Raw genomic sequence first — 15,784 nt, 5'->3', positions numbered from 1 at the left:
GGGGGGGGAGGGCAGGTTACTCGGCCTACCACTTGACCTTTAACACCTCACATACTGCAGTTCCCCTAAGCCAATGGTCCCACCTTCTACTTTACTAAGGAGACTAAGAGCATCAGAAGTTCCTCAGCTTCTCTCTTCACAAAGTTGCGGCTACATTTTGCTTGATCTCTTTACTCATCCTTAGCGACTTTCCAAATAAATAGCTTAAAGAAGCAGTGAGACCCTCCTTTCCAGGGTGAACTCTCTCCCTATGCCTATGAATTTACAGCCTCGATCTAACCTTTCAGGAAAACCTGCACTACTACCATAGCTCTATTTGTGAAAATGACTGGAAATATGGACAAATTCAAGTAAAAATATGCAAATAATTTCACCATAGAGTTTTATGCAGAAAATTTCTCTATTAACCTTCCAGTAACCCTATGTATCACAATAGGAAATGCTTTTCTATTTCCTTTGGCATTAACTCTAACTGCTCAAAAGTAGCCTACAGAATACCATCCGTGTATTTACTTTCCCTTCTTATGACATTCATTTTTACAGTTTAAAAAGAAAAATCAACTGAGTAGTAATATATACTTATGGTTTATATTCACAAAGTGATTACAGAACTAGGACAGATTTTCTCCATAACATGCTCAACTCTTTCCCCAATCACTAATCTTTTAAACAATGAAAACTGACAATGGAACTTTTACTAAGCAGCCTCAAACCAATCTTACAAGCTCAACATGGCAAGTTTCAGACACTAGGAAGGGGTGGAGTGGCAGAAACCAGAAGTCATGTACATTTAGAGACATGTACATTTTTCTTTTTGAAACACTGCACCTGCCAAACAGCAAAGTTACATGAAACAAACTATGACCAGTGGCTGCCTCCATGTAACCAGTGATTCCATTTTCCAGAGTCAGTGTGTCCCATAGTATCTACACATCCAGTCTGCAGCATGACATTTTATATCCAGACGCCTCCTTGTTAAGAGTAAAAGTCAGCCAGCTGTAAGTAGGTGGTAGGGTGGGTAGACAGTGAAGCATCTTCTCTCCTCCCTCTCTGAGCCTGAGATCTCAAATTCCACCAGTTAGAGCCAGTATTCATAGGAAGAAAATATGTGTCTAAGATCCATGACGGTACAGTCAGTATACTTCAGGTATATGCACTATCTAGCAGGTAGTCGCCCAAGAAGTCTGGAATGAGGGTAAAAATCTTCAAGGAAAATAATGTAAACATCAACAGAAAAAAAAAAACCCAACTTTGTATTTTTGGAAAACTAAAAGCATTTCTACTTCTTAACCAAAGTATTGGGTTACATAAATGCACGTTTGTCAAAAATAATTTATACATGCCAGTTCTGCACATTTCAATGTATAAACATTACCTTAATCTTAAAAATCACTTATTTAATAAGCTCAGACACTAAACATAAAAAGACAAAACAAAGAAAATGAAGTCTATGAAAATGAAAGAATTCATTTTGTAGGATGTGAAGATATCTTATCAATACTTTACTTTCTTTCCAAATCGACAGCAGCATATTTTTAAAAAGCATTTTTGCAAAAGTGTATCTATAATCTGTTAAAAACCAATCTGTGTGAATTTATTTAAACTACATGTGAATGCCTGGTTTGTTCCAAGAGATGTGCTGCGTGTCGGGGACACTGGCCCCTCCTCCTAAAATTCAGTCTGGCATGGGCACCTGGATGGCTCAGTCGGCTGAGCATCCGACTCTCGATCTGGGCTCAGGTTATGATCTCACGGTTCATGGGATCAAGCCCGAAGTCGGGCTCCGAGCTGACAGCATGGGATTCTCTCTCCCCACTATGTTCTGCCCCTCCCCCTGCTTGCCCGTGCTCTCTCTCTCAAAAGTAAACAAACATTAATAAAAAAAAAAAAAAAGTTTGGTCTGGCAGAGAAATGAGGCCCTAGACAGTTAACGATGATTATGGCGAATGCCGCAAAGGAACAGCACCGGGTACGGTGAGACAACTGCAGTCGGCGGGCAGTACACGGCACAGCTCAGGGAAAGCTGCCCAGAAATTGAAGCTAAGACTTAAAAGGATAAGTAGGAGCAAATCACGTAAAGAGAGGAAACATTCTGGAAACATTTCCAGACAGAAGACATATGTGAAAATTTCAAGCTGAGCCACACAAATTTCAGCAGGGCAGTAACTTGATCATGTGGCTTTCAGATAATACCTCCAAGAGCAATACGGAAAAGAAAATAGCAAAGGACACAGTGAATGTTCTGAATACTCCAAGAGAGAAACGAAGGTGCTTTCATCCTGGGTAGTGAGGAAAGTGGAAAACTGCAGAACGTAGACATCCGTGAAGTAGAGAGAACGGGGAAGATACTGACAAGAATAATTCCCAGGTTTCTGGCATAGAAAATGGAATGATCAACAGGTTCATTTGAAAATGCCTATTCTGAAGTAGCTCTCAGACAACAAATACAAAGGTAGCCATCAACCTGACAAACGAATGTACCAAATCTCAATCTCACAGAACGAGGCTAGAGATAAAATGTGGGAATCATCTGCACAGAGGTACTAACCGAAGCTATGGTAGCAAACGAGGTATGCCAGGAGGAGGAAAAGTCTGGGTTACTACACCCCAAGAAGGCCTCCATTTAAAGGGCTGAGGAGAGTGGCGCCTGGGTGGCGCAGTCGGTTAAGCGTCCGACTTCAGCCAGGTCACGATCTCGCGGTCCGGGAGTTCGAGCCCCGCGTCGGGCTCTGGGCTGATGGCTCAGAGCCTGGAGCCTGTTTCTGATTCTGTGTCTCCCTCTCTCTCTGCCCCTCCCCCGTTCATGCTCTGTCTCTCTCTGTCCCAAAAAAATAAATAAACGTTAAAAAAAAAAATAAAAAATAAAGGGCTGAGGAGAAAGAAGAGTAAGTACTTGAAAAGAAACAGAAAGGTAGGAGGCACACCAAAGGAGCGCTAGGTCACCGGAATTAAGGACCCAGCACACGACAGGAAGAAAAGAGTAGCCACCTGTGCCAAAGGCCGCTGCAAACAGTCAAAGAGCAAGAGTAGTATTCACAGTGATCTCTGCCTTCAGAGATGTGCAGACCTGGTGATTCTAGTAAGAGCAAGACGGAACAGCACAGTTGAGGAAGCAGGTGGAACTGGAACATACCCAAAGTGATGAAAGATGAGAGAAGGGAGACAGCAAGTGGCGACATATCTTACGAGACACTTGGCTGTGGATGGCAATGGAGACCCTGAGAGGCAGTGCAGGAGTCCAACAGAAAATTTAGTAGAATTTTATTTTGAGGATGTGAGTGGCCTGAACATGTCTCATGCTGATGAGTAAGACTCAGTAAAAAGGCAGAGCCCTGAAAATACTTTAGGTTTTTGACAAGGTAGAAAGGAATGGGATGCTTAGCACAGGAGGAACACTGGCCTTTAACAGGAGAGGAGACACTGCCCTCCATTAAAACGGGAGGGAAAGAAAAAAACACAGAAGGGGAGAAAATACAGACGAAACTGTAGGTAGAGTGGTAAGAACCGAACGCAGGTTCTACCCGATGCTTCTTGCTCTTTCCCCTGGGAAGTGGAAGGCAAGATCATTTATTTATCAAGAGTGAGGAGGCCAGCAGGAGAGCTGAACGTCTGAGGAGAAGTGGAGGGAAAAGACGACCGCTGGACAGTGTGAAGGGTCAACTGGAGGTCCGTGACAAAGGACAGACAGTGGCACTGATCCACCCCGTGTGGGGTTTCCTCCAGCAGAGGCCCAGGAAAGGGAGCTTGCTGGGTTTAACCAGGGTTGAGGCACTATCAGACGGGTCTGATGAAAGAAGAAGGGACAAGAAATACTAATCCTAGTAAGTTGTGACGGAGCACATGACGCTACGGTCCAGGTGCTGTAAGTGCTATGCATGAACGGCACCTTCTAGCCTCGTGGCTACCCTACCCGGTGAGTACAACAGTATGCTCGTTTCATAAATGAGGAAGCTGAGGAATAAACTAATTAGTTTCTGGACTATGGTCACATAACAGGATTCAGGCTTGAGATTTCACTTGGGAACCCTCTCCCCGCTCCCCCCTACCCCAAAAGGGAACTGAAAGAAAACAGAAGTTTTTAAAATTATGTCAAGAGTGGGGGGTGTGTATAATATTAAAATATTCTTTTATCAATAGAGTAATGGACCATGAAATTACAAGTGGTTTTCTAGCTTAGTGTTTGTGTTAAAATTTAAAGACTCCTCAAATCCAGAACTTAATGAGACTGTGCAGTACAAGCTAACTTGTTTCACATTTATATCCCAGGCAGTATGATGGATGTTTTCACAGGTGATGTCATTTACCTCAAACTGTCAGCACAAGATGAATCTATATCCTGAAGAGGAAAATGAGGCTCAGAAAGGCTAAACGATAAGTTATACCTTTTAGCAAAGCCCTGAAAAGTGAAGTGGCCTTTCCCTGCCCGTCTTGCCACTGAGCCCCAGGAAACCAGGGCTCACAGGCCTGACTGGACTCTGCGCAGAACGAAACACTTCACGGCTGTTTGCTCTCGTGGGAACTTCTTTCCAACCATCGCTTTACTCTATCAAGTGAAAGAAACTAGGCCATGCTCTCACCACTATAGCTAAAATCAAACTAAAGAAGCTGAAAATAAAAATTTGAAAAGCAGAGTAAAACCTGAGAAGAAAATCTTATGTCCAATTCCCAAATATAAACACTAAAGCAACAAGAAAAGTCATCAGACTTGATCATTCTGCGGTGACACAATAATTAAGCTTGATGAATGCAGCTCCCTACCATGAACACACCAAGGTAAGAAAAAACTTGGTTGTTTAATCTCTTTGAAAGTTATTAAACAGCTCAAGTCGATGTTTTCCAAATTGTCTTGCTGAACAAGATATTTTTCTTGACTCATAAAAACATAAAACAGTCGCAACAGATAAAAAATGGAATATATATCTGAATAACATATATACAGCAAAGATTTACTATGAAGCCAGAAGCTATTAGAGTGCACTTATTACAAAAATATTTGTATAAAACGACATCCTCATCACTGAAGATGTAAGGACATTAAGTTTTAAAAACTTGTAAGAGAATACTAAGCTTTCATCTGTCTGCTCGCATTCAACCAGTTACTCAAAAAGAGATGTCAGTAAGGTTTTCAGTATTTTCCATTTTGAAACACAAAGTGCTAGATACTGAGAAAACAAAATTAAATCTTTCTCTTTCAGTTTTCCATTCTAATCATTAAATATAAACAAGTAAGATTTTAGTTCACACGAGCTAAGGTAGGTCCTTGCAAAGGAAATACGGTTTATTTAAAACAACAACACATTCCACACTGACCTGTAGCATCCAACTAAATGTGACAGAAAGACACCGTGTTTTGAAATGGCTAACTTCTAAAGGAAAAACAAAAAAGCTCTACTTACCATATACATTAGTATGTCTCTAATCATCACCATAGCTGTTTGATGATCATTCCAAGCTTGATTTAGCGTTTGAAGAAAGTTGTTATTCAATGAATTTAGTACATCTTCTCGCACCTATTGACAGAAGAGTTCATTACAGTTTGTTGACACGCCTACACGCTCTTGTACGTATACATGTACATATCTGTTCAATAAAACAAAGTGGAAATCTCCAATTTTCAATCAAAGAAACACATATTAGACCAGTGGAATTATTTTAAGCTCTAATATTACCTCTATACAGACAATTAACAAATGTGTCGTGTAGTCCAGACCCATCTCCTCACCTCCAGAATCAGAAAGCCACCTCCTGGGCATTTCTCAACCCTCCAACAACTTAACATCACAGTAAGAATAAAATGCTAAATACTGGTAAGAACTACAGGGCCCCACATAACTGGCCCCAGGCTACTGCTCCAACTGAATTTCCTACGACGCCTCCCTTTCCCCATCTTTATAGAATGGTTGAGAATGCTGACTTTGGAGTCAAACTACCCGGGCTCAAATCCCAGCGCCCTGACTAGCTGTGTCACCTTGTGTTAAGTTATTTCAACTCTGTGCTTCAGTTTCCTTATATGTGAAATAGTAGCAACACACTTAGAACAGTGCTTGGCACTCTGAACACTGAATGAGCATCAACTATTAACGCAGTGTGCTCCAGCTACAATGGAGCCGCACACAGCAACCGTGCTCTGCCCTTTCTTCTGCAGGCTTCACAGAGCTCACGCCCTCACTTCTTTCTGCTCAAGTTTAACCTCCACACAGAGGTCTTCCCCGACCGCCCTATTTCAAACAACAGCCTCTATCTCCACTCTTAACCCTAAATTTTTCCTCACAGTACTTGTCACTACCTACTCTGTCACATATTTATCCGTTTACCGTCGCTCTCACTAAAACGTAAGAACGACGGCAGCACGGATTCTGACTTCTCTGTGTGCCTCCCACACCTCACAGTGCCTGGCATCTGTAAGACCCTTTACTTCATTCACCCTGCCCTTGAACACCATGATCCACCTCCAACACCGTAAGCTTTTTCAGGATATCAGCCTTTGCACATCAAGTTGCCCGGAGTCTGAAATGCCGTCCTAATGCAATCCTGCTAAGACAACTCAGCCGTCAAGAATTCCTTCCCACCGTCTACAAGCATACTGCCACCTTCTCTAGTAAGAGGTTCCGGACCACTATCTCCTGCCATGTGATCAGTCCAATGGGAAGACTGCGGACTAGAAAACAGAATGCAGACTCTGGTTCTAGCTTTATCATGAAGAACCAGTGCGCCTGTTCTCTAAGTTCCTACAACACTTTGGGACCACACTGCCAACCTCTCAATCATTCACACCCAACCAGTCCTCTGTGGTCTAGCTCAACTCCCAACTCCAGTGTCAGCAGACATGTTCTATCCCCAAACATCTGCAGTAGTGGTTAAACATTTTTAGGTTGGGGAGAATCTGAAGTCATGGTGGTCTGTGAGAAACGATTTCATATGTGTGTTGACATATACAGAGATCTATCAACTTGAATTATAAACAGTAAATAAAATGCCATTGTGTGTTAGCACCAGTATAAACAAGTATAAGCAAGTGGTTGGAAGTACCAAAGACTGAAAAAAAATACACGAAACACACTATTCCCAACAGACGAGAAAGTAAGTTCAAACTGAGAAAAATGCATCTATCTTTTCTTCTATGTTAGAGGAAAAATGGTCATTAAGAGGTTTTAGTGAGGAGACAGTACGTCTGTTCTACTCTACGTGTCTTACGAAAACCACTAGCCTATATGACGTTAATTTAGAATTTTATTTTATATATAATCTTTTCTTCATAAGACTAAGTTCCTTGACTTCAACACATATCACCCATCAATATTTGGACTATATCAAAAGTGATAAACACTCATGTAGGTTCGTAGACAGTACTGTGTTAAATAAATACATTTTTGTAAAGTGGGTAATGTATCATTTATTTCAACTCATTAGGTCTACCACTTGTCAGATGCAAATTCCCAAGGTAGCTAACGGTAGAAAAACTACAAAATGAAAATACACCTATTTATAACATTTTTCACCAAGCTTCATATTCGTTCACTGAAACACTAAATTTTGAGTAGCAATTAAATTAAAATCATGACAATGCCAGAGAAATCGTACTATATGACAAAAATAAAATGTCTGTATTCCAAACATCAGAATATCTAGCAATTAATTATTCTTAAGGACTTAAATGAACTTTGGTATGACCCTTTGTTATAAAATCAAGTTACACTTAAACTGTATTAACGTCACCCTAATTTTGGAATGCAAAAATGTGCTTGGTATATCTGTTAGATGAATGAAAAACTTGCCAATTAAAAATTTTAAGGTTATTTAAAAAAAGATGTTTCCTAAAATCACTAACTTATATACACTTTAAAATAAAACATACCAAGTACTTAAGTAATATTCGTATTTCTTGCTGCCTTTCAACAAAATGAAAAATGTGATCAATGAGTACAATGTGTCATAAATTATAAAACTGCTTTATTTGCATACTTCAAAAACTTATCCTGACATATCAGTAACAATGAATTTTACTTAGCAGAAAATATCTGCTATTAAGTTAATTTTGTTGTATTTCATTTGTCTGTCTACTGTTGAAGTGAGATGTGGCCATGGATCTGCTTTGGCCAATGACATAAGCAGAAATGATTCATCACTTCCACATGATGTAAACTTTACCAGCTTAATTTTTAAGTGTAAAGTTCGGCGGTATTAAATACATTCACAATTAGCTTTTATAACGGGACCTGGGAGTTCTAAGAGGTGTCCCAGATGTTTTTCAGACATACTCTTACATTTATTTTTGAATGACTATGCACACACAAATACAGATATGTGACTGGAAGACATAAAAATAAATGCCTTAGATACACTTGCTGCATTCTCCTCTTATTCAGATCACTCTGTGAGCAAAAAAATTCTTCTTCTAATGCTGCCTCAGAAAAATGTTTTTCTACTCTGAGACATGAAGAGTGAGCAAGTATTTGTTCAAATACATACCATCAAAAGGAGGAAGGAGATGAAAATTCAACCTTTATGAAGATTAAAATGGGGTTCTTAAAAGAAGGTATGTTTGTACATAAGTCAAAAAACACATTAAGTGGGGAAAAAAAGACTTAACCCTTATTTTACAAATCGTTAACAGAATACAGAAAATTTGAAATAAAAAGTGGGGTCAGTTTGTGTGTGAATTAACACTGTTCATCTCGCTCCCTAACACACCCCTGCACTGGTTTTTGCACCAGCGAAGGCAAGCAGGAAGGAAGCCTGCCGTAGAGGTGGTCCAGTCCAAAGTGGACCTGCAGATCAGGTATGTGCAACATTGTTATGTAAGAAAAGCTACATGAAGGTTGTCCAGATGAAGACCTGGAATTTGAAGTGTGAGACAAGGAAAAACAAGTAACAAAGTCATGAAAACAGAGAGTACGATGGGACCAGCTGACAAGGCTAAAATGAGCAGTTGAAACCTGATGGCTGCTCATGGCCCTTGGCCTTGCAAAAAGCAAGATACAGACAGCAGTCGAGAGCAGCAGATCACAAACCTGACAGAGGATTAGAATCACTTGAAGAGCAACAGATTTTGCTGAAGAGAATGAGATGACAAGACACATACTGGGAGAAAATATCTGCAAAAGGCCTATCTGGCAAAGGACTATTATACAAAATATACAAAGAATTCATAAGACTCAACAAGAGAACCCAATCTAAAATACTGGCAAAAGACCTGGCCACCTCACCAAAAAGATAACCAGATGGCATACTGAGAGATATTCAATCTCTGATTAAGAAATTGCAAGTTGAGGGGCCATCTGGCTGGCTCAGTTGGTGGAGAGTGAGACTCTTGATCTTGGGGTTGTGTGTTCAAGCCCCAGAGATTACTTAAAAATAAAATCTTAAAAAAAAAAAAAGAAAGAAATTGCAAATTAAAACAACAATGGGACATCCTTTACGCATCTATTAGAATGGCCAAAATCCAAAACACTGACTACACTAAATGCTGAGGTGGATGTAGTGAACAAGCTCTTCTACTCATTACTGGTGGGAATGCAAAATGATACACAGTCTGGCAATTTCTTACAAAATTACATGTACTCCAACCATACGATCCAGCCATGATGCTCCTTGGTAGAAGTACCAAAGGAGTTAACAATTTATGTCCACACAAAATCCCAGGTTCAGATGTTTACAGTAGCTTTATTCATAAAGTCCAAAACTTGGAAGCCATCAAAATGTCCTTCAGTAGGTGAAACAATAAACTGGTGCATCCAAACAACAGAATATTCTTCAGTACTAAAAAGAAATGAGGCATTAAAGCCATGAAAACAGATGGAGGCACCTTAAATGCATATTATCAAGTGCAAGAACACAATCTGAAAAGGCTATCTAACGATATCACTCCAACTACATGACATTCTGGAAAAGGCAAAACTAAGGAGACAATAGAAAGATCAGTGGGCATTAGGGTGGAGGGAGAGATGAACAGGCAGAGGATTTTTAGGAGAGTGAAACTATTCCCGTATGGCACTACAATAGTGGATACATTTCATTATACATTCACTAAAATCCACAGAATGTACAACACCATGAGTGACCTCTAATATAAAATATGGACGTTGGGTGATAACGATAAATCACTGTGGGTTAATCATTACAACAAATGTACCACTCTGGTATGGGATGCTGATAGTGGGGGAGACAGTGGGAAATATACAAAATGTATGCACCTTCTCCTTAATTCTGCTATGAACCTAAAACTGATTTAAAACAATAATAATAAACTGAACTTCATCAAAATTAAAAACTTCTGTTCTGAAGACTGTTTAAACAGTAAACAAGCTACAGAATGGGAGAAAATACCAAATAATTTGTATCCAGAATAAATCTCTCACATCTGTCTCTATATAGAGATACACAGGGAGAGAAGAACTCTTACAACTCTGTAAAGAAAGCAAACAATTAAGAAATGGGCAAAAGACCTGAATAGACACTTCACCAAAGACGTTATATAAAGCAATTCTGTATGTGAAAAGAGATGTCCGACAACACTGGCCATTAAGGAAATGAAACTTTAATTTTTTTTTTTTTTTCAACGTTTATTTATTTTTGGGACAGAGAGAGACAGAGCATGAACGGGGGAGGGGCAGAGAGAGAGGGAGACACAGAATCGGAAACAGGCTCCAGGCTCTGAGCCATCAGCCCAGAGCCCGACGCGGGGCTCGAACTCACGGACTGCGAGATCGTGACCTGGCTGAAGTCAGACGCTTAACCGACTGCGCCACCCAGGCGCCCCGGAAATGAAACTTTTAAACATGAGACACCACTACACACCCATTACGATAATGGCTAAAACAATTAACAATACCAAGTATTTGCAAAGATGCCAAGCAACTAGAACTCTTCTTATATACATTCCTAGCGGGAATACAAAATGGTACAGCCTGACAGGAAAACAGTTTGGCAGTATCTTATGAAGTTAAATATTCACTTGCCGTATGACTCAGCAATCCCACTCCTAGATATTTATTCTTGAGAAATGAAAACTTCTCTTCACACAAAATCTATATGTGCATGTTTACAACAGCTCTCTTCATAATCATAAAACACTACATACAACACGTAAATGGATATGTAAACTGTGGTACATTCATACAATAGGATATACCATTCAGCAATGAAAAGGAACAAACTACTGATACATACAACACCTTGGTTCAATCTCAAAATAATTATGTTGAATGAAAGACATTGGTCTCAAAAGGTTATAGACTGTGTTGTTCCATTTACGTGATATTCTTGAGAAAACAAAACTATAGTGACGAAACAGATCAGTGGTTGCCAGGTACTGGGGTGGGAGGACGATGTGATTATAAATGAATAGGAGTGTTTGGGGTGAAGAAATGTTCTGTACTGATCATGACAGCATTTACATGAATCTATACATAAGCTAAAATTCATAAAACTGTACATAAAAATAAAAGGCTACTTTTATTGATATTGGCTTTTTAAGAACTTGCAACAATTATTCTCAAGTTAGACCATTTTATTATTATATATCCTAAACATAAGCTATGATGCCACAATGCTTATTTTTAAAACTAACTTGAGAGGTGCCTGGATGGCTCAGTCAGTTGAGTATCCGACTCTTGATTTCAGCCCAGGGTCATGGTATCGAGCCCAATGTTGGGCTCTGTGCTGAGCATGGGGCCTGCTTAGGATTCTCTCTCTCCCTCTGCCCCTCTCCCCCACTAGCATGCTCTCTCTAAAATAAAAATAAAAAATCATCTCTTAAAAAAAAAAAACCAACTTGAATGCCAAACAATGAAAGAATTATTATTTTGAGAGTGTAAACCTATGAATGACTCTGGAATAATTCATGTTGGCATACTACATTCTTCATTTCTGTGAACATAGCTTTTCCTGTCCTTTTAATTATATCCTTAGCAAAGATTAAAGTGGAATTACTAAGTCAAAAGAAAATGTTTATTTTTCAACATTGTGATAAAATCTGTTCACTGATAAATTAATGTCCAAGTTGCAGGAAACACATTCTCAAATCAATCAAATTACTGGCAAAAGGAAGAGAAGGATGGAAAGGAGGATGACAGGAGAGGCCAGCAGGCATGAGCAAGACCTCTAAACTCCCAGTCTTTGCCTTGAGTTTTCTTAACCAAATACCTTCATGGATTGACAAGGAGGCCAACCCTGGGCCAGCAACTCTTGGCTAGTTGGAGAATCAAAGGACATTAATGATCTCACAGTTCCCCCCACCCTCTAACAGCACTAGTACCCGGCGGGGGAGGGGGGCGGGCGCACACACGCGCGCACACACACACAAATTAAATCATTAATTAAGATTTTTTCGCCCTCTGTAAGTTTCAATGTCTGGGCAAAATCCAAGCCAGCCAATCCTAATTAAATATTTTAGGTGACACAAAGAAATTCATCAGCTAACACTAATTATAAAGATTTTGGCTGTGAAGTCCGCTGAAACTAGAACTGAGCCATATCATTAACGATGATATGAACTACTGAAAATGAATGACTTCCTTCTTAAAAGTCTCAAAATGCAGGACAATTTCAAATACAGACAAATCTCTGAAGTACGGAAAACTGTATTTAGCACTATCTTGCATTGAAATACACATTGTGTATTAGAAACACAAAATGGGTCATGGAGCACATGTTAATTACACAAAGAACATTCTAAAAATATCACAGAGAAACTCTAACTTTAAAAGCTGTAACCTCCTAGAAATCTGTCAGATTTTAACAGTCACCCAAGAGTTAAAACAATCAAATTAGTATTTGAAAACAACTTTCCAGGGAAGTTAGTAACTAGGACTTTGAATAAGTTACTTAACCTATCTGGTCTAGAGCTCCTCTCACCTGTTATATCACTGGGGTTGACAAGAACAATGGCATTCACATCCTGCTCCACTAAGATGTCTTAGTACCACTGCAGGGCAGGCTCCATTTCACTGAGCAAATATGATTTATATTGGTTTTGTATGATTTTAAAAGTGGGGCTTCCCACTGTTTGGAAAAGAAAAAAAAACCTGAGAGCCACAGGACCTGCTAAAAAGTACCTCTCTGGCTCTAAATTCTAAAACAAATATTGCTTATCTCATCTGACTGAACTATTTACATAAGTGCACAACATTTACATGATCACAAAATAGCGTTTAAGTTCCCACTTAACAACATTTGAACTTTTTCAGAGTCCCGCACACATGATTTGAGGGCTTGTCACTTTACAAATTTTACCAGTTAGGGAAACCCTATTTTTCCAAGGAATGTCATTAAAGAGTTATTCTCGAAGATCTCAAAAACCTTTCAACCACACCAGAGTGATGTGATATAAACCTGCAATAAAAGTGGCTACCTACAGGAGTGTTCTCCAGAGAAGCCAAACCATGGAGTATAGAAGACATGTCTCTTAATCGGACAGTTTTTAAAAAGCTCCACAGCTCTTCCCTTTCTCCTGAGAATTCCTGAATTAAAAGATTAAAAATAGCGTTATGTTTTGCTATTTTTATGCAACAGTTCCACAGAGCGAATAGTGGCAACACCAGAGTGCAGAGGCTGGAAAGCATGCCTGCCTGATGCAAATTACAGATCCAACACTTAATAGATATGTGACTGTGAGTAACTTAATTTCTTTGTGCATCAAGTTTTTACAAAAGAGGAACAGTAACAGCACCTGCTGCAAGAAGCTGTTGTGTGGATAAAATCAGTTAATATACAAATAATGCTTATAATAAGGCCCAGCCCACAGTAAATGCCATATAAGCATTTGCGAATATCAAAATGTTACTTGTATTACATATTCATATTATTAGCACAGATATTTGATCTTGCTACTCTATAAATGTCCACAGAGCACTGTCATCGTCAAGATTCATCATCATCATCACCTGGGCACTTATTAGAAATGCACAATCTCAGGGGTGCCTGGGCGGCTCAGTCGGTTAAGTATCCGACTCTTGGTTTCGGCTCAGGTCATGATCTCACGGCTCGTGAGTTCAAGCCCTGCATCAGGCTCCGCGCTGACAGCACAGAGCCTGCCTGGGATTCTCTCTCTCCCCCTCTCTCTGCCCCTCCTCTGCTCTGTCTCTCAAAATAAATAAACATTAAAAAAGAGAGAGAAATGCACAATCTCAGATCCTATGTTAGCCCTATTGAATCAGAATCTGCATTTTCAAGTGCTTGAGATTTTGAAAGCATGGAACATAAAACATACATACATACGTACATATGTTTAAATACTTTATACAATTATTTCCTAAGCCTCAATTCCCACTTGATTCTTGCTTTCCTTTCTTCTAAAACAGTTATTTCTCCCTGTAACTGGAAGGTTTCCTTTTATTTTACAGGTTGAGGAACTTGTAATACAGCTAATATCCTATTATTTGTGTATTCAATATATGGCTGGTGAACAGATGTTGCTCTCTCTCATAATACATATAACCACCTCAGAATTTTGTATTTCAAAGCAAACTTCTACCAAGGTTGGGAGAATTCATCTTAACTTTTGTAGAGATCTTAAACTTTCCAAGCATTGACTAATGACAAGAGATTCCTGAATGATCTAAAGATCACTGACCTTTCAATATTTCCTAGACAGTGTTGTTTCTCATTTTTTCCACTAACTTTTAGAATAAAGGTGGCCGTCTTGATCAGAGGAATCATACCAGTATCACTGACCAAACAGTCAGATAGTGACTACAGGGAAAACTTGTTTCTTGACTGCTATCAGAAGACTTTTCTATAGTAATTTTACTAATGTATACGTAGTTAGTAATAAAAGTTTAACCATTTTACAAAGAGCACATTACTTGTAATTTTAACATAAAACTCATTCCTAGTGGCAATATTCCCTCACTTGCTCTTTAAGTGTCAAAACAAAGCTCTTAACTCAAAAGGGTAACATAAAAATCTTTCTTCGAACTATCAGTTCAAGTATTTAATGATTACTTCCGACAGACAAACCAGGGTGCTAGCCACTATGGGGGATACAAAATGCATTCAGCCACTTTACAGTCTCTATGGGGGAAGGGAGAAAAGAGGAGCCTAACATTAGCATTCATATGACCTTAATACAAAGTACAGTATGATGGGAAGCACTAGAGAATCACGAGAGGCTCAAAGTAGGGGCACAGAGTGGGAATTAGGACAACATATTTTTTAATTTCATGCATGAAGAATATCTGCTACATATTTAAGTAACTAACTGTCTAAATTTGGCTTAATTCTTAAAAAATAAATACACAGTATTATTAACTTAAAAAAATAATACACCTTAGAAAAAGCCTGATTTCTCTTTGAGTACAAAGTAGTACCATGAAAACTGGTACCTTTTTACTTAATGGAGCCTAAGTGTACCACAGAAGGACATGAATTATCTAACATTTGTAGAGTATTCCATTCACAATGGTTAAAACAAAAGATATGCATAAAAAACCATTATAGCACTATCATAAACTTTGAACAACAGGGCCACTCACAGAATAACTAGTAAGACATATACAAAGCATGGCAATATGGCAATCAGTCTTTTCGTTTCTTTTAATTTTTTTTGTTTTTTCAACGTTTATTTATTTTTGGGATAGAGAGAGACAGAGCATGAACGGGGGAGGGGCAGAGAGAGAGGGAGACACAGAATCGGAAACAGGCTCCAGGCTCTGAGCCATCAGCCCAGAGCCTGACGCGGGGCTCGAACTCCCGGACCGCGAGATCGTGACCTGGCTGAAGTCGGACGCTTAACCGACTGCGCCACCCAGGCGCCCCTAGTCTTTTCGTTTCTTGAGTTAACGTG

At 39.3% G+C, this 15,784-nt stretch overlaps 1 protein-coding gene across 2 annotated transcripts in view; it reads right to left on the bottom strand.

Moving 5' to 3' along the window:
• CUL3 (cullin 3) overlaps positions 1-15,784 on the bottom strand; it is a 76,030-nt gene that overhangs the window by 49,730 nt on the left and 10,516 nt on the right. For both annotated transcript variants that reach the window (XM_040450865.1, XM_040450868.1), the window contains exon 2: positions 5,397-5,510. In XM_040450865.1, the coding sequence (XP_040306799.1) occupies positions 5,397-5,510 (114 nt within the window). The remainder of the gene's footprint in view (positions 1-5,396; positions 5,511-15,784) is intronic.

The sequence above is a fragment of the Herpailurus yagouaroundi genome, unplaced genomic scaffold, assembly GCF_014898765.1.
Source record: "Herpailurus yagouaroundi ecotype Mexico unplaced genomic scaffold, PumYag 202, whole genome shotgun sequence".
Taxonomy (NCBI): domain Eukaryota; kingdom Metazoa; phylum Chordata; class Mammalia; order Carnivora; family Felidae; genus Herpailurus; species Herpailurus yagouaroundi.
Note: the sequence above shows the minus strand (reverse complement) of the source record. Positions and strands in the feature narration are given on the sequence as shown.